Source organism: Piliocolobus tephrosceles, chromosome 16, assembly GCF_002776525.5.
Source record: "Piliocolobus tephrosceles isolate RC106 chromosome 16, ASM277652v3, whole genome shotgun sequence".
In the NCBI taxonomy this organism is placed as follows: Eukaryota; Metazoa; Chordata; class Mammalia; order Primates; family Cercopithecidae; genus Piliocolobus; species Piliocolobus tephrosceles.
Window position 1 is genome coordinate 50,869,677 of NC_045449.1, and position 21,220 is coordinate 50,890,896.

General features: G+C 51.4%; 2 protein-coding genes across 5 annotated transcripts in view; both read right to left on the minus strand.

Moving 5' to 3' along the window:
• Positions 1 to 1,965: 1,965 nt before the first annotated feature.
• On the minus strand, positions 1,966 to 7,813 carry GHDC (GH3 domain containing). Of its 2 annotated transcripts, none has more exons than XM_023204091.2 (10): positions 7,585 to 7,813; positions 6,946 to 7,029; positions 6,497 to 6,771; positions 6,086 to 6,207; positions 5,438 to 5,939; positions 3,898 to 4,090; positions 3,712 to 3,783; positions 3,504 to 3,637; positions 3,060 to 3,145; positions 1,966 to 2,796 (listed from the first exon to the last, which is right to left on the minus strand). In XM_023204091.2, exons 3-10 carry the CDS (start codon positions 6,756 to 6,758, stop codon positions 2,578 to 2,580), a joined length of 1,590 nt encoding a protein of 529 aa, XP_023059859.1. In that variant the 5' UTR covers positions 6,759 to 6,771; positions 6,946 to 7,029; positions 7,585 to 7,813; the 3' UTR covers positions 1,966 to 2,577. The 2 variants fall into 2 exon arrangements, with proteins under 2 accessions (XP_023059859.1, XP_023059861.1); XM_023204093.1 differs by lacking the exon at positions 7,585 to 7,813 and adding an exon at positions 7,251 to 7,309.
• Positions 7,814 to 13,199: 5,386 nt separating this feature from the next.
• STAT5B (signal transducer and activator of transcription 5B) overlaps positions 13,200 to 21,220 on the minus strand; it is a 79,424-nt gene continuing 71,403 nt past the window's right edge. For all 3 annotated transcript variants that reach the window (XM_023204089.2, XM_023204088.2, XM_023204090.2), the window contains 3 exons: positions 16,749 to 16,800; positions 16,329 to 16,436; positions 13,200 to 15,855 (listed from right to left, as the gene is read on the minus strand). In XM_023204089.2, coding sequence (XP_023059857.1) covers positions 15,729 to 15,855; positions 16,329 to 16,436; positions 16,749 to 16,800 — 287 coding nt within the window. In that variant the 3' untranslated portion in view covers positions 13,200 to 15,728. The remainder of the gene's footprint in view (positions 15,856 to 16,328; positions 16,437 to 16,748; positions 16,801 to 21,220) is intronic.

Here is a 21,220-nt window from a genome sequence, read left to right on the forward strand (position 1 = left end):
GCCACCATGCCTGGCCTTCTCTCTTTCTTTATTTTCTTTCTTGACAAGGTTTAACTCTGTTGCCCAGGCTGGAGTGCAGTGGGACAACCGTCGCTCACTGTAGCACCGAATGCCAGGGCTCAAGCAGTGCTCTCACCACAGCCACACAAGCAGCTGGGACCACAGATGCGTGCCACCATCCCTGGCTAATATTTAGATTTGTTTGTAGAGACTGGGTCTCTCAGGCAGGTCTCAAATCCCTGGCTCAAGCCATCCTCCTCCTTCGGCCTCCCAAAGTGCTGGGATGACAGCTGTGAGCTACTGTGCCTGACCAAACTCGGTTTCTACCAGAAGCTGATAGAAAGCTTCTACCTCCCCAGCTTTCTCCCTGGCTCAGGCTACCTGGAGGGGAGGGATGTAGTCCCACTCTACAGTCACCACAGAGTGAGCCACCATGCAGTGAAGAACACGTGTCATCTCCAGGTCCAAGCTTCTCTTATTCACAACCTCTTTTTTTTTTTTTTTGAAGACAGAGTTTTACTCTTGTTGCCCAAGTTAGTGTGCAGAGGCACATTGGCTCACTGCAACCTCCACCTTCTGGGTTCAAGCGATTCTCCTGCCTCAGCCTCCCAAGTAGCTGGGATTACAGCTGTGCGCCACCATGTCCAGCTATTTTTTTTGTATTTTTAGTAGAAACAGGGTTTCATCATGTTGGCCAGGCTAGTCTCGAACTGCTGACCTCAGGTGATCTGACTGCCTCGGCCTCCCAAAGTGCTGGGATTACAGGTGTGAGCCATGGTGCCTGGCCTACAACCTCTTTATTGAGCTCCTACTGTGTGCTACACCAGGCACTGGGCATGGGGGCAACTGTGCACAGGACCTGGCCCAGTTTCCAAGGAGCTCATCATTCCAGGTGGGAGGCAGTTCAGGCATAACAATAGTTCGGTGAAGGGAGGACTTCTGCCCATGTGAGCAAAGTTGAGCCAGTCACTCTGCCTGGGGTGGGCCTGGTAGGGGGTCCTCAAAGGCCTTGCATGAAAGCTAGTTTACATCGGGGCAGCGGGATGGAGGGCATTACATAGAAGGGACCACTTGAGCAAAATCCTGTAGTTGACAGTGCTTAACAACCCTTGGATGGGAGGTGAGGTGTGGTCCTTAGTCCAGGCCTTCTTTCCAGCAAGGGGAGAGAGGCATCTGGACATGTAGGTGAGGGCCAAGGTCAAAGGGTCTAATAGGCCAAGCTGATTGGTCTTAATCCTGTGGGTGACGGGGGCTACCATGGGAGGATTTTTTTTTTTTTTCGAGATGGTCTCGCTGTGTTGCCCAGGCTGGTCTTGAACTCCTGAGCATGAGCCATCCTTCCACCTCAGCCTCTTGAGTAGCTGGGACTACAGGCCCATGCCACTGTGCCCAGCTGCATGGGAAGATTTGAATAGGATGGAGTGACAGGCTGAGGTGGGGGCCGGGTGGGTATGCAGCAAGGCACTGGATGTGGGACATGGAATGGAGCAGTCATTCAGAGGCATCTGGAACTGCTGCTGCCTCTACTTAGGAGGAGCTGCAGGGTCTTGGTCTGCCCCTCCCACCGGCCTCCAAGATGGAAAACCTTAAAAACTCAGCCAGGCAGTGGGAGGGAAGGAAGCCAAAACCTAGCCCAGTTTCTTTTTTTCTTTCATTTTAGCCTCTACAACCTTGTGGAGGCTGCGTTTCCTCATTGGTATGGAACAGTGAGCCCAGATGGTCTCTGGGGTTGCTTCCTGGGATGACGCCTTATGATGTGAAAAGTAGCTCTCCCTTCCCCACCGCAGAAGTGCTTTGTGGGTGCTGGCCTGGGATGTGCTAGGAGTCCCCAAAGCCTCCTGTGTGCACATGCAGCCTCGCCAGGCCCAGACCAGAATGTTGGGGGAAAGTCCTGGAGCTCAGTGAGGGAATGGCTGGGCTGGGGTCCACTCCCCCGTTTCCCCAAAGCAGACTCTAAGGCAAGAATCTGGGTGCAAGAGGTTTATTTGGGAGCCATCCCAGGAAGCCCAAGTGGGGAGTGGGGAAGAGAGGGAAGGGAGGAGCTCCTGCAGGAAGTACATGAATGAGTGGGTTACTGCTGTGGGCAACTGGGACTCCGTCCTGCTGGGCATCCTCTGAGAGTTTATGTAGAATACACTTCAGAATTGTCCTGCTCAAGGACAATGAAGCTGAGGTCCTGCTCCTTATTGACTCAGGGTTGCTCCTGGAGACGTTAACCCCCCGACACTTCCAGCTTGCCTAGTGCACTGACTGAGCACACAGCTATGGCTGCCAGAGAATCCCCTTGGGCTGTGATACAGGAAACCATCGGTGTGCATGGTAACTGTCTAGCAGTGTCCTCCATGCCTGGACACAGGGACACGGGCAGGCAATGCTGGTGTCTACTAACCCCAGAGGCCCATACCTTAGAACTGGTCAGCTAGGCCAAGGCCTCCCTAAGGCCCAGCAGCTCTCGTGGGCAAATGTCAGGTGACACAGAGTCAGAGACCCTGGCCAAGGACTCCCCATCCAGAGAGGTCCCAGAGGGAGGAGCAAGGTGGCCTCTGGGGGGAGCTGGGTGGTGGGGCAGGCCTTGACTCAGGACACCACCCTCTCCTGCAGGCACTGGGCCAGGTGCCTGTACCGAAGGACCCGGGGCATTGCAGGGGGGAACGGGGAGGAGGGGCAGGCAGCGAGGGCTGCCCGGAGTGCTCGGAAGGCCCCCTGCCCCACCAGGTGGACTCTGGCAGGGCCCACGCTGCCCCAGAACCGCAGGGACTTGTAGCGGGGAGAGGCTTCCTGAAGGCAGTGGTCCAGCTGGGAACAGAACAGCCTGAGTGAGCTGGTGTGTGACCATGAGTGTGCACACGAGGCGTGCGTGGCTGTGTCCAGACTACATGTGTTTAGAAGTTTTACGTGGACAGGTGTGTGTCTGTGGGACTCAGCCCTTCCCTCCCAGAGCCCCAGGGAGCTTCTCCTCTGCCGCCGCTCTCCTCCCCATCAGCCGTGATGTCCATGGCACCCTGGCAGTGTGCAGAGTGAAGGGCTCTACAGTCAGACCCTGTCCTCGTCTCCTTTACCTTGTCTCGATTTTCCTCCGACAGATTCCTCAGCCCCCTCAGCGCCACAAACACCTCGTAGTGGGGAGCAGAGCCCACAAAAGAATCTGTGAACAGACCCCACGTGCACACATACTTTCAGTGAATGGGCAACTGCCAAGTCTAGTGTCCTCTGCCCCATCTGTTCTTCCCCACTCTGAGGTTTTAGGGAAAAAAGTGTTTTCTGGTGGAGAGTGGGATAAATGGAGAGGAACCTAGAGTTTGATCCTAAATAGGAGACAGATCAGGAAAGAAAATGGGTAGAGACTGCAGCAGGATGGATGACAGTTAGATGCAGAGAAGGACTTTTGTAGGAGTGGTAAAGGAGGCTGAGTGTTACCTCTTTCCTAGCAGTCCCCTGGCAGAGGAGGTAGAAGTTGAAGGGTAGCCCAAGGATGGTAGGCAGGAACCAGTGGGGAAGCTCACCCAGAATGCTGCTCTCCACACAGCCGTGGTCCAGCAGCTTGGCCCCCGGCCACTGCCCCACTGCCCGGCCCAGGGCCTCAGAGAACAGGTCCTCGCCAATATCTTCCCCTCGCACACTCAGGGTCTGGCCCAGCCTGAAGAGGAGGAAGGGAGAGGCAGTGGAGCCCAGGACACAAGGATGGCCCTTCAGCTCCCCAGGGTCACCTACCTATAGATGAACCTGACGACTGGGCACTGATTGTAGACACCAACCACTCGCACCACATCACCCAGGCGGCACCTGATGGGGTGCAAGTGGGAGTAAGGTCGGGCCCAAGGGCTTCTGAGTTCATGCCCCGGGCCCCCAGCATGGTCCCATAGGGCCCCAGGTAGCAGGGACTGTGCAGCTGATCACCTGGTGAGGCTGGCGCGGTCCGTCAGCACCAGCTCATACTCCTTGCCCTGCTGGGCCTCGGCCAAAAGGAGGGTGGAGGCAGCTTCCTCCTGGGTGCCTTCCTTGACTGGGAGCAGCTCAATAAACGGGGCCCCGGGGGGCAGTAGGTAGAGTCCATAGGGCTGCTCTGGCTGTAGGTTTAGGCCCAGCACCCCTGTGGAAGCAAAGCAGCCTCCTCAGTGTCTGCTGGTGCCATTGCTTTCTGCCAGGCAGTAGCCCCTCCTGGACCCCAGGCCTGATCCTCTGAGCACCCAATCCTCCTGCTGCCCTTCTACCGCATCCTTCCTGGCTCTCCTAGGCTCAGCGGGCTGCCTCTTAGGCCCTCACTGGAAAGAAGCAGAGTGCTGTGGTCCTGGAGGGGGCAGACCTGGGAGTGAATCCTGGTGTCACATGAATTTGTGCAAGACTCTTTTTTCCTCTCTCTTTTTTTTTTTGAGACAGAGTCTCGCTCTATCACCCAGGCTGGAGTGCAGTGGTGCGATCTCAGCTCAGTGATTCAGTGATTCCTGGGTTCAAGTGTTCTCCTGCCTGAGCCTCCTGAGTAGCTGGGATTACAGGCGCCAGCCACCACACCTGGCTAATTTTTGTATTTTTAGTAGAGACAGGGTTTCATCATATTGGCCAGGCTGGTCTCGAACTCCTAACTTCAGATGATCCACACGCCTCAGCCTCCCAAAGTGCTGGGATTACATGTGTGAGCCACTGCCCCGGCCTTTTTTTTTATTTTGAGACGGAGTCTCGCTCTATCGCCCAGGCTGGAGTGCAGTGGCCGGATCTCAGCTCACTGCAAGCTCCGCCTCCCGGGTTTACGCCATTCTCCTGCCTCAGCCTCCCGAGTAGCTGGGACTACAGGCGCCCGCCACCTTGCCCGGCTAGTTTTTTGTATTTTTTAGTAGAGACGGGGTTTCACGGTGTTAGCCAGGATGGTCTCGATCTCCTGACCTTGTGATCCACCCGTCTCGGCCTCCCAAAGTGCTGGGATTACAGGCTTGAGCCACCGTGCCCGGCCGCCTTTTTTTTTTTTTTTTTTTTGGAGACAGGGTCTTGCTCTGTCACGCAGGCTGGAGTGGTGCAATGGCACGGTCTCAGCTCACTCACTACAACTTCTGCCTCCCAGGTTCAAGCAATTCTCCCACCTCAGCCTCCCAGGTAGCTGGGATTATAGGCATGCAACACCATGCCCCACTAGTTTTTGTATTTTTAGTAGAGATGGGGTTTCACAATGTTGGCCAGGCTGGTCTGGAACTCCTGACCTCAAGTGATCCATCCGCCTTGGCCTCCCAAAGTGCCGGATTACAGGCATGAGCCACTGTGCCCAGCTACAAGACTCTTAACCTAGGTAAGCCTGAATTTCTTCACTTGTGAAAGGAGGCTGCTGTCCCTAGCATGCAGCTTGTTGGGGAGGATTAAATGAGATGATTATGTAGGGCCCAATGCATGGCTGTTAGCCATGTGACCTCTGACCCTTGCCCCCACCTCACTGCCCTTGAGTCCCACTGACCTCCTGAGGCAGCATAAGCAGGAGAGAAGAAAGCTAGTCCTTGGCACCACAAGGCCCCGAGGGCAGCCACAGCCTCGGCCTGGCCTCCTGCATCCAGAGTCACCACCACCTGCAGCTTTGGCCAGAGCCGAAGGGCCATTCCCCGGGGCCCCTGCTCTAGGGCCTCCCGCAGCTCAGCTGCCCGTTCAGGAAGAGGTGCTCCAGGGTTCCCGGCAGCTATCGCCCCAGCCAGCTCTTCACCGTCAGCCTCCAGACCCAAGAAAACATCCAGGAGTTCGACCGCCGTCCCAGCCTCCAGTGCCCTCAGCCCTGGGGACCTCAGTGCGTCCAGCAGCAGGGCCCTAGGGTCCTTGGTTCCACGGGTGCCCACCCGGCCCAGGGTATTCCCAGGCCAAGGCAGGGGTTGGGGCCAAGGGGATGTAAGGGTCACGCGGGCAGTGCCTCCCTGAGCCAGCACTTCTGGGTAGGCCTTGTTTAGGGCTACCAGACCCAGCACGGTGGCCTGGAGAAGGAAAGAGAGTGTGTTGGTCTGGTGTCAGAACCAGACCCAGAGCCCCCATTTGAGGGTTCTTTGCCCACCATGATGGGAGGGTTTGGTTGCAAGTCAGAGGTCTCTGGTGGGACTGGGCTCTGGCCATCCTAGATTACCTGCAGAGAGGCCTCCCCCAGGTCCTGGTTAGAGGTCGGGGGCAGTGGCTGCTCTCCACTTTCTTCCTCCTGGGTCTGGCTGGCCTTGGTCAGAGGGAGATGATTCCGGAAGGTGCTTACGTCTATAGCCCCAATGACAACAGAAATGCCTCAGGAAGCCAGTTTCCCAAGAGTTTCAGGCAAGACTGGTGAGACCCTCAAGGGAGAAACTGAGAATAGGCCTGGGGTAGAGGGGCTGTAAGGACCCAGCATGGGAAATTCATCTTGGACAAGAGAGCCAGTCCTGGGTCTCTGTGTCAGGCCACTCGGTTGGCAGTGGAGGAGGTATGGGGGCCTTCAGGCTCTGGAATCTGATGGTCCTGTGGGATTTCTTTCTCTTTGGGTCACCTCCCCAGACCCTGGGAAACACACCTGTGAAGGAACAGTGGGGGCGCTGGGCTCCCTGTAGACACCACCTCAGGGCCTGCTGCTGGCTCTGGTGCACGTGGAGCGTGCTCTGCTCCAGCCTCCATCGCTGCCAGGTGGCTGCCCAGACCAGGGCCCCCCATGCCACTCGGTGCTGGAGGCCAGCAAGCCAGGACAGCCTGGCATCCTGGGACCGCTGCTGCATGAGCAAGGCCAATGTTGGCAGCAGCACCAGCAGTAGCAGCAGCAGGAGTGGCCACAGCAGCATCTCTAAGCAGCTCCTGGGAGGAGGAAGGAACCCAGATATGGGGGTATGCAGCAATTACCCATTTCTCCCCCCACACTCTACTGCATACAGGAAAACCAAGGAAAAAATGAAGTTTTGGAAGAAGGCCAGACCCTGTGGGACAGGTGATGTGGAGGAGAGACTATCAAAGCTTTGGCGTCCCACTGACCTGAGTTCAGATCCTGCCTCTGCCGCTTGTTAGCTGTAGGGCCCTGAGCAACTTAGCGGGCTGCACTGAGCTCCATTTCCTGATCTGCAAAATGGGAATAAGAATAAGAATGCCTCTTTCAGAAGGTAGGGATGGGCCGGGCGAGGTGGCTCACACCTGTAATCCCAGCACTTTGGGAGGCTGAGGCAGGAGAATCACTTGAGCCCAGGAGTTCGCAACCAACCTGAGCAACATAGGGCGACTCCATCTCTACAAAAAACTGAAAAACTAGCCCAGCATGGTGGCACACCCGTAGTTGCAGCTACCTGGGAGGCTGAGATGGGAGGATCCCTTGAGCCCAGGAGGTCAGGGCTGCAGTGAGCTGAGATCACGCCACTGTACTCCAGCTTGGGCAACAGAGTGAGACCTTGTCTAAAAAACAAACAAAAAATAAAAAAAAAGAAAGAAAAAGAAAAACAAGAAGGCACAGGAAGGGAAGGTACAGGAAGGGTTTGACACAGGGTTGATCGGGCACACAGCAGCTGCGTAACACCATCTCTTGCCCACTCCCGAGCGGCTTTGCTTTCTCTCGGGATCCACCCTGTCCCAGCTCCTTGTCCCTCCTGAGCCCCAGGCTGTGGGGTCCATGCCCACATGCACCTGTCACAGCCCACTTCTGCCTACTCCCGGCACGTGACGGAGACCCCTGGGTGACTCTGGGTCTCAGCACACATCCGGCCAGAAAGAAGGAGCGATGGCTTTAAAGGGCTGGGTCCCAACTGGGAAATCCGGCCGCCAGGCCTGAAGGAGGAGCTGGAGGAGGGGTTGCTCTTAAAGGGGCAGGTTGCCTTACGGGACTCCTGTCGGGTGGTAGCCCAGGTTGGCAGTTGGGGGAGTTAGGGCCAGACTAGCATGGTCCTCAAACTCGTGCAGGTGAAGGAACAGAAAGGTGTGTGTGGGAAAGAGCGACATTAAGTCACTTGAGCTGGGAGAGGGGCAAACTTTACCTTCAAGCAGGCTCAAGCTTGAGAACTCTTTTTTTGAGACAGAGTCTTGTTGAGACAGAGTCTCGCTCTGTCGCCCAGGCTGGAGTGCAGTGGCCGGATCTCAGCTCACTGCAAGCTCTGCCTCCCGGGTTCACGCCATTCTCCTGCCTCAGCCTCCCAGGTAGCTGGGACTACAGGCGCCCGCCACCTCGCCTGGCTAGTTTTTTGTATTTTTTAGTAGAGACGGGGTTTCACCGTGTTAGCCAGGATGGTCTTGATCTCCTGACCTCGTGATCCGCCCGTCTCGGCCTCCCAAAGTGCTGGGATTACAGGCTTGAGCCACCGCGCCCGGCTTGAGAACTCTTAAAACCCCAACGCGGCTGGGCACGGTGGCTCACGCCTGTAATCCCAGCACTTTGGGAGGCTGAGATGGGTGGATCATCTGAGGTCAGGAGTTTGACATCAGCCTGACCAACATGGTGAAACCCCATCTCTACTAAAATACAAAATTACAAAATTAGCCAGAAGTGGTGGCACATGCCTCTAATCCCAGCTACTTCGGAGGCTGAGGCAGGAGAATCACTTGAACCAGGAAGCAGAGGTGCCACCACGCCCGGCTAATTTTTGTATTTTTAGTAGAGACGGGGTTTCACCATGTTGGCCAGGCTGGTCTGAAACTCTTGACCTCATATGATCCACCCTCCTTGGCCTCCCAAAGTGCTGGGATTACAGGTGTGAGCCACCATGCCCAGCCAGTCACATACACTTTATCTTAACTTTATGTGGTTATTGGGTGACCATCTGTGTTAGCTTACTGGCTTTATCCCAAGGAAAATTACAAACTCTTTTTTTTTTTTTTTTTGCAGAGTTTTGCTCGTTGCCCAGGCTGGAGTGCAATGGCACGATCTCAGCTCACTGCAACCTCCACCTCCCAGATTCAAGCAATTCTCCTGCCTCAGCCTCCCGAGTAGCTGGGATTACAGGTGTGCATCACCACACCCAGCTAATTTTTTGTATTTTTAGTAGAGACGGGGTTTCACCATGTTGGCCAGGCTGGTCTCAAACTCCTGACTTCAAGTGATCCACCTGCCTCAGCCTCCCAAAGTGCTGGGATTACAGGCGTGAGCCACTGCACCCAGCCAGTCACATATAGTTTATCTTAACTTTACCTGGTTATTGGGTGACCATCTGTGTTAGCCTTATTGCCTTTTCCCCAAGCAAAATTACAAACTTCTTTTTTTTTTTTTTTTTGAGATGGGGTCTCGCTCTGTCACTGAGGCTGGAGTGCAGTGGTACACATTCGGTCAGCTCACTGCAAGCTCCGCCTCTTGGGTTCACGCCATTCTCCTGCCTCAGCCTCCCGAGTAGCTGGGACTACAGGTGCCCACCACCACACCCGGCTAATTTTTTTGTATTTTTAGTAGAGACGGGGTTTCACCGTGTTAGCCAGGATGGTCTCAATCTCCTGACCTCGTGATCCACCCGCCTTGGCCTCCCAAAGTGCTGGGACTACAGGTGTGAGCCACCGCGCCCAGCCTGTTTTTTGTTTTTGAGACAGGGTCTTGCTCTGTTGCCCAGGCTGGAGTGCAATGGTGTGATGATAGCTCAGTGCAACCTCAACCTCCTGGGCTCAAGCCATCCTCCTGTCTCAGCCTCCTGAGGGGCTGGAACTACAGGCACGCACCACTACACTCAGCTAATGTTATTTTTTGTTGAGACAGGACCTCCCTATGTTGCCCAGGCTAGTGTGTTCTTGACCTAGGCTCTCAAAACACTAAAATCACTCCCTTCCTCCCCTCACTTGCCCTGGATAACTCTGAGAAGAGAGCTACTACTTGCTGAATACCTCTCTCCTCTTCACAGCTAAGCTTCTTTCAACAGATGTGTTCTCACTCTCTGGCTCACTCACCTCACTTTTACATTTCTTCTTGCTGAGATCTTGCATTTGCTTTTATTATTTATTTAGAGACAGGGTCTCCCTCTGTTGTCCAGGCTGGAGTTCAGTGATCTGGTCACAGCTCATTGCAACCTTGAACTCCTGGGATCAAGTGATCCTCCCACCCTAGCCTCTGGCTAGGACTCCAGGCATGTGCCACCACACCCAGCTAATTAAAAAAATTTTTTTTGTAGAGACAGGGGGTCTCACTATGTTGCCCAGACTGGTCTGGAACTCCCAGTCTCAGCAGTCCTCCTACCTTAGCCTTCCAAAGTGCTGGAATTACAGATGTGAGGCACTAGGCCTGGCCCAGTAACAGCTTTATTAGATATAATTCACATACCATACAAATCACCCAGTTAGTGTACAATTCAAGATCTAATACATCCAGAGATATGTGCAACCAACACCACAGACAATTTTATAACATTTTCATTACCTCAAAAATAAACCCTGTGGAGTCTCTCTGAGCCTACTCTGCCTCAGGAGACTGCCCAATTTGTTAAATAAAATAAAATAAAATAAAATAAAATAAAATAAAATACCCCAAACATGGGCTGGGGGTGGTGGCTCACACCTATAATCCCAGAACTTTGGGAGGCCAAAGCAGGTGAATCACCTGAGGTCAGGAGTTCAAGACCAGCCTGGCCAAAATGGCAAAACTCTGTCTCTACTAAAAATACAAAACTTAGTTGGGCGTGGTAGCGGGCACCTATAATCCCAGCTGCTTGGGAGGCTGAGGCAGGAGAATCGCTTGAAACTGGGAGGCGGAGATTGTAGTGAGCCAAGATGGCGCCACTGCACTCCAGCCTGGGAGACAGAGTGAGACTCTGTCTCAAGAAAAACAAAAAAACAAAACCCCCAACAAACCCCAAACCCTGTATCCTTTCACTGTTACCTCCAAACTCCTTTCCAGCCTCTGGCAACCTCAAATTTACTTTCTGTCTCCATAGATTTGTCTATCCTAGACGTTTCCTATAAATGGCATCATATAATATGTGGTCTTTTGTACTTGGCTTCTTCTCTTTTTCCTCGCTCTGTCACCCAGGCTGGAGTGCAGTAGCATGACCACAGCTACAGTGATCCTCCCACCTCAGCCTCCTGAGTAGGTGGGACTACAGGGGTGCACCACCACATCCAGCTACTTTTTGTATCTTTTTGTAGAGATGGGGTTTCACCGTGTTGTCCAGGCTGGTCTTCAACTGCTGCACTCCAGTGATCCCTCACCTCAGCCTCCCAAAGTGCTGAAATCCCAGGCGTGAGCCACTGTGCCCGGCCTGGTTTCTTTCATCTAGCATGATGTTGTCAAGGTTCATCCATGTAGTCCTGTGTGTCAGCACTTCACTCCTTTTTATGGCTGTACATTCCATTGTACAGATATACCATAATACATTTTGTTTATTCATCAGTTGATGGGCATTTGGGTTGTTTGTTTCTGCCCTTTGGCTATTACGCATGATGCTGTTATGAACATTTATCACAGTGTTTCTGTAAATATATGTTCTCATTGTTCTTATGTAGATACATACAAGTGGAACGGCTGGGTCTTTTTTTTTGAGACAAGAGTCTTGCTCTGTCGCCCAGGCTGGAGTGCAATGGTGTGATCTTGGCTCACTGCAATCTCTGCCTCCCGGGTTCAAGCAATTCTCCTGCCTCAGCATCCCGAGTAGCTGGGATTACAGGCACGTGTCACCATACCCAGCTAATTTTTTTTGTATTTTTAGTAGAGACGGGGTTTCACCACATTGGCCAGGCTGGTCTGGAACTCATGACCTCAGGTGATCCACCTGTCTCGGCCTCCCGAAATGCTGGGATTACAGGCGTGAGCCACCGTGCCTGGCGCTATTTGTTCTTTTTCTTTTTGTTTTGAGACGGAGTCTCGCTCTGTTGCCCAGGCTGGAGTGCAGTAGCCGGATCTCGGCTCACTGCAAGCTCCGTGTCCCGGGTTTATGCCATTCTCCTGCCTCAGTCTCCCGAGTAGCTGAGACTACAGGCGCCCACCACCTCGCCCGGCTAGTTTTTTGTATTTTTTTTTTTTTTTTTGAGACGGAGTCTCGCTTTGTCACCCAGGCTGGAGTGCAGTGGCCGGATCTCAGCTCACTTCAAGCTCCGCCTCCCGGGTTCACGCCATTCTCCTGCCTCAGCCTCCCAATTAGCTGGGACCACAGGCGCCCACCACCTCACCTGGCTAGCTTTTTGTATTTTTTAGTAGAGACGGGGTTTCATCAGGTTAGCCAGGATGGTCTCGATCTCCTGACCTCGTGATCCGCCCGTCTCGGCCTCCCAAAGTGCTGGGATTACAGGTTTGAGCCACCACGCCTGGCCTCTATTTGTTCCTTAAGAGTCAGCTTCAGGCTGGGCATGGTGGCTCACGCCTGTAATCCCAGCATTTTGGGAGGCCAAAGCGGGTGGATCACCTGAGGTCGTGAGTTTGAGACCAGCCTGGTTAACATGGTGAAACCCCATCTCTGCTGAAAACACAAAAATTAGCCAGGAGTGGTGGCGCCTGTAATCCCAGCTACTCAATTAAAACAAAACAAAACAAAACAAAACAAAAAAACTTCAAGTTGCGCAGTGTCCTTCCTGCATGTTCTTTTGCATAATGACTTTGGGATGCCTTGACTGCAGCAGGAACTGATATCCTAGCATAATCAGTTGTAGTAGCTGCCTTTCTCCAACTGTGAGCCTTTGCGGGGAAGGAACCATTTCTCATCCCACACACAATGCTGAACTCAGGGTCAGATACTCTAAATGTGCTGAATCTCAAGGACAAGTTTTCGGCTAGGAGCAGTGGCTCACATCTGTAATCCCAGCACTTTGGGAGGCCAAGGCGGGTGGATCACAAGGTCAGGAGATCGAGACCATCCTGGTTAACACGGTGAAACTTCGTCTCTACTAAAAAATACAAAAAAATTAGCCGGGCGTGGTGGTGGGCGCTTGTAGTCCCAGCTACTTGGGAGGCTGAGGCAGGAGAATGGTGTGAAGCCAGGAGGCGGAGCTTGCAGTGAGCCAAGATCATGCCACTGCACTCCAGCCTGTGTGGCAGAGCAAGATGCCATCTCAAAAAAAAAAAAAAAAAGAGAGAAAAGATAAAAGGACAAGGTTTCTGGAGTCAGGAGGCAAGAAGATGAGACCGTCATTCTAATTTTCAAAACATCAAAACATGAGCAGGAAGGTATGAAAGGCCCCATCTGCCATCAGAGCTAATGACGTGCCCTCTGAGGCTGCCAACTCCCAACCACCCAACCAGTTCCCTTTTTCAGGGTCACGCTGATGATTTGAAACTTATCCCTGTGTTCAAGCTGCCCTCCCTTGGCACGTGACAGAAAAAAGTAAAAACAGGACTCAATACCATCCCTTCAGAGGAAGCCTTTATTGTAACATAAAATACACAACTTTGTGACTGCCCCAAATTGTACACAATACTTTTTTTTGGTGGCTAAATAACTAATCTGCCTTGACACTAAAATATGTATCTGAAATAATTTCACAAAGTTTTAAAAAGAAAAATTATAAAAAGTATACTTTCATTTTAAGTTATATTCATTTTGGTCTTTCCCTACCCCCTAGAAAAACCCTGCACATCCCACACACGGAGCTGAAACCTTTGAGGACTTGTGTGTCTGGGAGTGGGTGAGGCTGATGGGGTCAAGACACACCACTACCTTTTCTTGTGATTTGCAGGAACAGGGAGGAGAGAGAAGATAGAACGCAGAGAGCGAGCACACCTTTCATCAAAAATCTCTACTCTCTAGGCACAGCCTCAGTAACACCGAGTTCAGCTCACAACTGGACAAGCAGGGGAACCCCACGCTCAGGGAAGCCACACTCATCAGCTCTCTTCCTCCCCAATCCAGTGCCAGCTGCAAAGTGAGCTCGAAGCGGCCCGGGATGGCCTGGCTGCTCTGTCCTCAGCAGGCCCTGGGGTGGGTCCACTCCCAACCTGAAAGTGTATCAAGTCTGACCCCCCCACCAGGGTTGCTGGAACAGAGAGCGAGGTCTCAGAGGCAGGTGTCGGTGAAGCATCTCTGGGTGATGGGCAGGGAGGGGCTCTTTGAGCCTAGGTCCCTGAATAGGCAGCCTCTCCTCCTCACCCTTCCCCAGTGCGTCCATCCTCATGGTTGGAATTTTCATCAAATCTTGAGGGGTAGGGAGGGACTGAGTGGGATGTGGGTAGCCTGCTCCTCAAAGGCAGAGAGACTCTACTGCCTGGCATAGAAAAATAAATCAGTGTATGAAACCAAGCCAAGGCAAATGGCAGCTTTAAAAAAGTCATCTTCCAATAAATAATTTACTATAGAGGAATATTTTTCTTTAACAGCAAAACACTGATAAATTCAGAAGTTATTTTTGTAAAAAAAATATCTGTTTATTTACTCTCATGTATAAAAATAAGGTTTTTGGGGCCATCCTCTCCTGGGGGTGCTCATGCCCTTCTTTTGGAGAGGGGGCCGAGGGGTGACCTTTTAGGCCTGACCCGTAAGCTATTTTAATACACCTGCTCACCCCCTCTTCCCCCACTGCCTGCTGTAGCCCATTCCTTCCTTCTGGTGTAACGCTACAGAAGAAGTCGTGGAACAAAATTATACCGAGGGTTTTGTTTTGTTTTGTTTTGTTTTGTTTTGATACTTTCATCAAACTCCCCAGCAAACCTGCTGACTGCATTTCCTCACATTACCAACACCCGCCAGGACCCCACAGCAGGGTGACCCGCTGAGCAAGCTGGCCTAGGTTCAGCCCACACTGCTGCCACCTACTCTTCAAGACATCAGGTGTGAACAGAGAATGGGAATGAGGTGACCTGGGTTCGAATGACCCAGGGCCCAATGCACAAGAGAGAATTTTGATGTGCAATTAGGGTGGGAAGGGGAAAACAAAAAAGATCCAACTTAGAAACAGAAACATGATTCAACATTTGCAAAAAGCATTATTAATAAGCCTGAAGAACACCTTCGACTGTGCATCCACTGGCTCAGAGAAAGGCTGGGCAGCTGGAACAGCACCTTCCTGGGTAACCAGGCAACAGTCTCAGCGCCCAGAAGTCAGGGCTGTGCGCTCCACTCTGGCCAGAACACAAAGGGCGTTGGCACTGTAAGCTCTCAGTTACATGGCCCTCTTTTCTCCTCTATCTCTCCAAACATGTGTGCACACCCAGAGGAACTGAGTGGCAATTCCAGGGTGCGGGCAGGCAGGAGGGGAGAAAGGACAAAGAGAGAATGTTAAGATGAGCTAAGTGTTATGTGAAAAGCCACCGCCCATCCGAAAGCCTGTGACTTCCCTTGCCCTAACAATCTTTGCAGGTTGCCCCTTTTCCCATTCCTACCCAAGAACAGGGGGGTGGGGGAGAGGGAAGGCTCTCTTTGTCAAAAAGCAGTTATCTACATTTCAGAAGAAAAGCAGACAATCACGGTTATATATCAATTGCTTGGCAGACAGAGTGACGAAGACTCACTGGAGCACATGTGCTTTCTCCTCCCTTTGTCCATCTCTTACTCAAACAACCACATGTCAAAGTCCAGCCACTCTTAAGACACATGGCCAACTTCCAGGCTTCACGAAACTCACTGCCTTTTTGCACAAAGTAAAAACCACCACAGCCTCTGTCTGTGGCCTCTTTGCTACAACTAAACTCTTGGACAGTGAGATGGAGAAACACCATAACGTGCAAACACACACACACACACACGCACACGCACACACACACATACTCGCACTCCCTTTGCTGGTGCCACCATGCACAGAAACACTAAGGTCACAACTAGTATTAACACTTCACATTATGAGTATTGTTTCCAAAGAGAAGCGATTCATGGAATTAAAACATCCACAAGAGTGATTCCCCTGGTGAGGATGAAGAAGCAGAAGACGGAGAGGTCGCGGGGTCACGACTGTGCGTGTGGGATCCACTGACTGTCCATTGGCCGGCCCAGGAGCTCCTCCACACGCCGCGCCACGTCCATTGTGTCCTCCAGATCAAAGTCCCCATCGGTGTCAAGGACTGAATCAGGGCTTGGGAGGGAAAGAGGGATGAAGGGAGGGGGAAAGGCTGTCAGAGAGCACCCCAAGCCCCACAGGCCACCGGGGGAGCAGTCTGAGCCAGCCTATGCCCTCAGCCTGGTGCTTCATGGGAAAAGAATGACCACTCGAACAGCTGGCTACACAGCAACTCGGACTGAAATGCCCTCCCCAGTTACCTCTCACAACGGCTGTCCAGACACAGTACAACTCCACTCAGTCCTTAGACCAAGAAAAATCTCCATTTTGAGAGAGGGGAACAGATGACATTTGCCCAATCCGACTCTAAACCACCAATTACTTCTGGTCAAATCTCTCCCTCCCAAAGGCCAGAGCCCGGGCCAGGGCTGGCTGCTCTCAGACCTAGAGGAGCTCTAGATTCCTTTGCCCACCAGCCCTCCAGGGGTCCAGCCTGGGGCCAAGCCCCCAGTTCCTCCCCTGTGGACCCCAACAAGAACACCACCTACTTCTGTGGGTACATGTTATAGTGAGCCTGGGGGCACACAGCTGGGGAGGGGGCCTGGTCCATGTACGTGGCACTGCCGCTCCCGGCATCTGCAGATGCGTTCACAAACCTGCAGAAGAAAGAAAACAGCTTCAGCTGCCAGGGAGGCCAGGGCAGCTGAGGGGGAGGTGACCGAGGGGCATGTTTGTCTTTCTTAGGGTGTAGAAGGACAAAGTGCCCACTTGGTCCTGGAGCTCCAGGTACAGGAGTGGGCACTTGGGTACTGGCACAGCGTGACCAAGCCCAGGTCCCTCCCCAGGGCTGAGACAGGTTTCCTGGGGGAGCAGAAAGCTGAGCCCAGGATCAGGATGAGAGGCAGGAGGCAGGGTCTGGGATAGGAGGAAAGAGGCAGACGGAGGGCCAGATCCACCTGGACACTTACTCAGGGACCACTTGCTTGATCTGTGGCTTCACGTATCCATCAACGGCTTTAGCTGCCAAAGGGAGAACGTGGTGAATCAAAGTGCTCAAGTGAAATAAAAATGTGATCTTCCTTATGAATCATATCTTTTCTTAGGACAGAACACAACCACCTAACTTATCTAAGGATACGACACAAGCCCTTAATATTTCTTTCTTGTTTGTTTTTTGAAACAGTCTCACTCTGTCATCCAGGCTGGAGTACAGTGGTGCAATCTCGGTTCACTGCAGCCTCTGCCTCCCAGGTTCAAATGATTCTCATGCCTCAGCCTCCTGAGTAGCTGGATTACAGATGCACCACCACACTTTGGCTAATATTTGCATTTTTAGTAGAGACGGGGTTCCACAATGTTGCCGAGGCTGTTTCTAACTCCTGACCTCAAGTGATCTGCCCACCTTGGCCCTGCAAAGTGCTGGAATTACAAGCGTGAGCCACTGCACTTGGCCAAGCATTTAATATTTCAATCTGTTAGGAAGACCTGGTGAAGGAGAAGGTCAGCACTAAAACTGAAATTCAAGATATCTTCCAAATTGGCTTGGATGTTTCAATAAATTCTTCAAACCACGGAAACTATGTACTTCAATACAAATCTAAGTCAACCACTAATTGCTTACTAATTAAAAAAAAATACCTTGAAAAGCTTAAAGTCCAAGATGCAGCAGAGAGACAGGATTTGTTCTACCTAACCCAAGGGATAAAATCAGGACCAGGAGGAGCAGGTCCTAAGAGGACAAATGTTCATCATGTAGGGAGAATATTCTAAGTAGAACTGCCCAGAAAAGAAATGATTTATCTTAGGAAGGACTGATTTCCTTGTCACTGGAAGTTTTGTTTTTTTTCTTTTTTGACAGAGTCTCGCTCTGTTGCCCACGCTGGAGTGCAGTGGTGTGATCTCAGCTCACTGCAACCTCCACCTCCTGGGTTCAAGCGATTCTCGTGCTTCAGTCTCCCGAGTAGCTGGGATTACAGGTGCGTGACACCAAGCCCAGCTAATTTTTGTATTTTTGGTAGAGATGGGGTTTCTTCATATTGGTCAGGTCTCAAACCCCTGACCTCAAGTGATCCACCAATTTGGCCTCCCAAAGTGCTGGGATTACAGGTGTGAGCCACAGTGCCTGACCATCATTGGAGGTTTTCAAGCAGAAGGTGCATACACACTGGTCAGGGATCCTATGGAAAGGCCTAGGCACTGGAGAGCCACTGATCTGACCTGATGATGTCTGAGGTTCCTCTAACGAGTGTCTAGTCTTTCAGGAAAGGGAAGGCTACTTTTCCCAGCACGTGCACGCTTCTTCACGCCTGGTGCTTCCGCATTTGGGGTACTTTGATGTCACTAGTTCCAGTGAGCGATGTTGGTGCCAAGAATGCGATGTGTCCTTTGCTTTCCACAGAATCCCCACTGGGATGTGGCAGATGAGCAGATAAACCTGCACATGATCTGGTCAACCAGTTACCTTTTCAGAAGGCTGACTATGGAAATCCAGGTAAGCAGGTAGTAAGAATGTGATATCTGACATGGGAGAACAAAGTCTTGTTTCTGGGTATGTGAATACAGGAATCAGTACGTTAATTATACTAGGCAAGGACGATCCCACTATGATTACAGGACAAAGAGCTTGTCATTTAAGTAGCCCAAGAGGGTGAAATGCTGCAGGGTTCACCAATTGCTTATTACCCTAATCTTCTTCTTCCAGGGCTTCCAGTGTCAGGAGCGACCTTTTCATACCACCTCATGTTTTTTTGGTGCTTTACAGTGTATCGAGAATTTTATAGATTGGCTAAGAAGCTAAAAACCAAAGAAATGCTGTCAGAAATAGGACTTTTTTTTTCTGAAACAGGATCTTACTCTGTCACATATGCTACAATGCAATGGCACAATCATAGCTCATTGCAGCCTCTAATTCCTGGGTTCAACCAATCCTCCAGCCTCTGCCTTCTGAGTAGCTGGGACTACAGGCATGTGCCACCAAGCGCAGCTCACTTTTATTTTTTTGTAGCTATTGAGTCTCACTATGTTGCCCAGGCTGGTCTCAAACTCCTAGGCTCAAGCAATCCTCCTTCCTTAGCCTACAGGCATGAGACACTGTGCCCAGGCCCAAATTATAAGCATCTTAAATAACAAACATGTGACTAACCATACAATGGGATTGTAGGCAATCATCAAAATGATGTTGGAAGATTACATTTACTGAGCTGTAACTCTGCACAGGATATATATATTTTTTGCGGCAGTCTTGCTCTGTTCCCAGGCTGGAGTACAGTGGCGTGATCTCAGCTCACTGCAACCTCCACCTCCCGGGTTCAAGCAATTCTCTTGCCTCAGCCTCCTGAGTAGTGGGATTACGGGTGTCTGCAACCACGCCCAGCTAATTTTTGTATTTTTTTTAGTAGAGACGAGGTTTCACCATGTTGGTCAGGCTGGTCTCGAACTCCTGACCTCAAGTGATCTGCCTGTCTCGGCCTCCCAAAGTGCTGGGATTACAGGCATGAGCCACCATGCCCAGCTACCTAGGATATATTTCCAAGTGAAAAAAATAAAAAGTCACAAAAAATTATATATGATATGGTCCAAACCCCAACCTTTTACCCTGAACTCCAAGGCTGGAGTGCTCTGACCTCAGCTCCTACCACTTATCTTCCCTGCTCAACAGGCTCCAGCCTCCCCCGCCCTCCTGAGGCTTTCCAGACATGCCCATTCTCAACCCAGGATTTTTGTACTTGTTCTCTTGGCATAGAATGTTTTTTCTCTAGATCTTTGTGTGGCTAGCTTCCTCACTTCATTTATGTCTATTCAAAATCACATCCTGGCTGGGTACAGACTCACGCCTAGAATCCCAGAACCTTGGGGGACTGAGGAAGGAGCACTGCTTGAGCCCAGGAATTTGAGACCAGTCTGGGAAACCTAGCAAGACCCCAGATCTACAAAAATAAAATACATAACCAGAATTGGTGGTGCATGCCTGTAGTCCCAACTACGTGGGAGGCTCAGGTGGGAGGATCCCTTGAGCCTAGCAGTTGGAGACTGCAGTGAGCAATGTACTCCAGCCTGGGCAACAAAGTGAGACCCTGTCTCAAAAACAAAAACAAAAACAAGAAAAACATGTCCTCAGAGAAACCCCCTTTGACCACTCTAGTAAAATAACACCTCCATTCTCCTCCCTGCCACTTCTCTATCCCTCTACCTTGCTTTGTCTTCAGAGCACCCATCACCAAATGAATACATTTGTGTTTTGTTTGTTTGTTTTTGAGACGGAGTCTCACTCTGTCGCCCAAGCTGGAGTGCAGTGGCACAATCTCGGCTCACTGCAACCTCCCCCTCCCTGGTTCAAGCGATTCTCCTGCCTCAGCCTCCCAAGTAGTTGGAATTACAGGCGCCCGCCACCACACCAAGCTACTTTTTGTATTTTTAGTAGAGATGGGGTTTCATCACATTGGCCAGGCTGGTTTCAAACTCCTGACCTTGGGTGATCTACCCGCCTCAGCCTCCCAAAAGGCTGGGATTACAGGCATGAGCCACTGGGCCTGGCCTGAATATATGTTTCCTTGTTTATGGTCTTCATTCTGCTGCTAGATTTAACCCCCAAACAGGAAGTTCAAACATCAGGTGATGCAATGTATAATACATATCTGTTTAGAGAGTGCAAAAATAGTCACTAAATCATCCATAGAGGTTAATCTCTAGATGAGAGATGTTGTGTGGTATCCTTTTTTTGTTTTTGTTTTTGAGACGGAGTTTCACTCTTGTTGCCTAGGCTGGAGTGCAAAAGCACGATCTCAGCTCACTGCAACCTCCACCTCCTGGGTTCAGCCTCCCAAGTGCTGGGATTATAGGAGTGAACCACCACGCCTGACTTTCTTTCTTTTTTTTTTTTTGATCCTGAGTCTCACTCTATTGCCCAGGCTGGAGTGCAGTGGCACAGTCTCAGCTCACTGCAATCTCCACCTCCCGGGTTCAAGTGATTCTCATGCCTCAGCCTCCTGAGTAGCTGCGATTACAGGTGCCCGCCACCACAGCTAATTTTTGTATTTTTTGTAGAGATGGGGTTTCACCATGTTGGCCAGGCTGGTCTAGAACTCCTGACCTCAAATGATCCGCCTGCCTTGGCCTCCCAAAGTGCTGGGATTACAGGCGTGACCCACCGTACCCGGCCTGTTTTCTTTTTCATGCCTTTATGCGTCTTCTGAAAATTTTATAATAAATATGTAATACTTCTAAACTCAGAAAGCAATAAAACTATCTCTGTCATGAAAAACAAAATTTTACCTAATTTTGTTTGATCTAAGCTTGTATTAAAAAGAATGTTCCCAGCACTTTGGGAGGCCGAGACGGGCGGATCACGAGGTCAGGAGATCGAGACCATCCTGGCTAACACGGTGAAACCCCGTCTCTACTAAAAATACAAAAACTAGCCGGGCGAGGTGGCGGGCGCCTG

Bases quoted from the DNA above. Each gene is read 5' to 3' on its own strand.
- GHDC (XM_023204091.2), bottom strand. From the start codon at position 6,758: ATGCTGCTGTGGCCACTCCTGCTGCTGCTACTGCTGGTGCTGCTGCCA. The intron at 6,208-6,496 runs GTGTGTTTCCCA...TTGGGGCTATAG, and splicing joins CCCCCACTGTTCCTTCACAG to ACGTAAGCACCTTCCGGAAT. The intron at 5,940-6,085 runs GTAATCTAGGAT...TTCCTTCTCCAG, and splicing joins TGGGGGAGGCCTCTCTGCAG to GCCACCGTGCTGGGTCTGGT.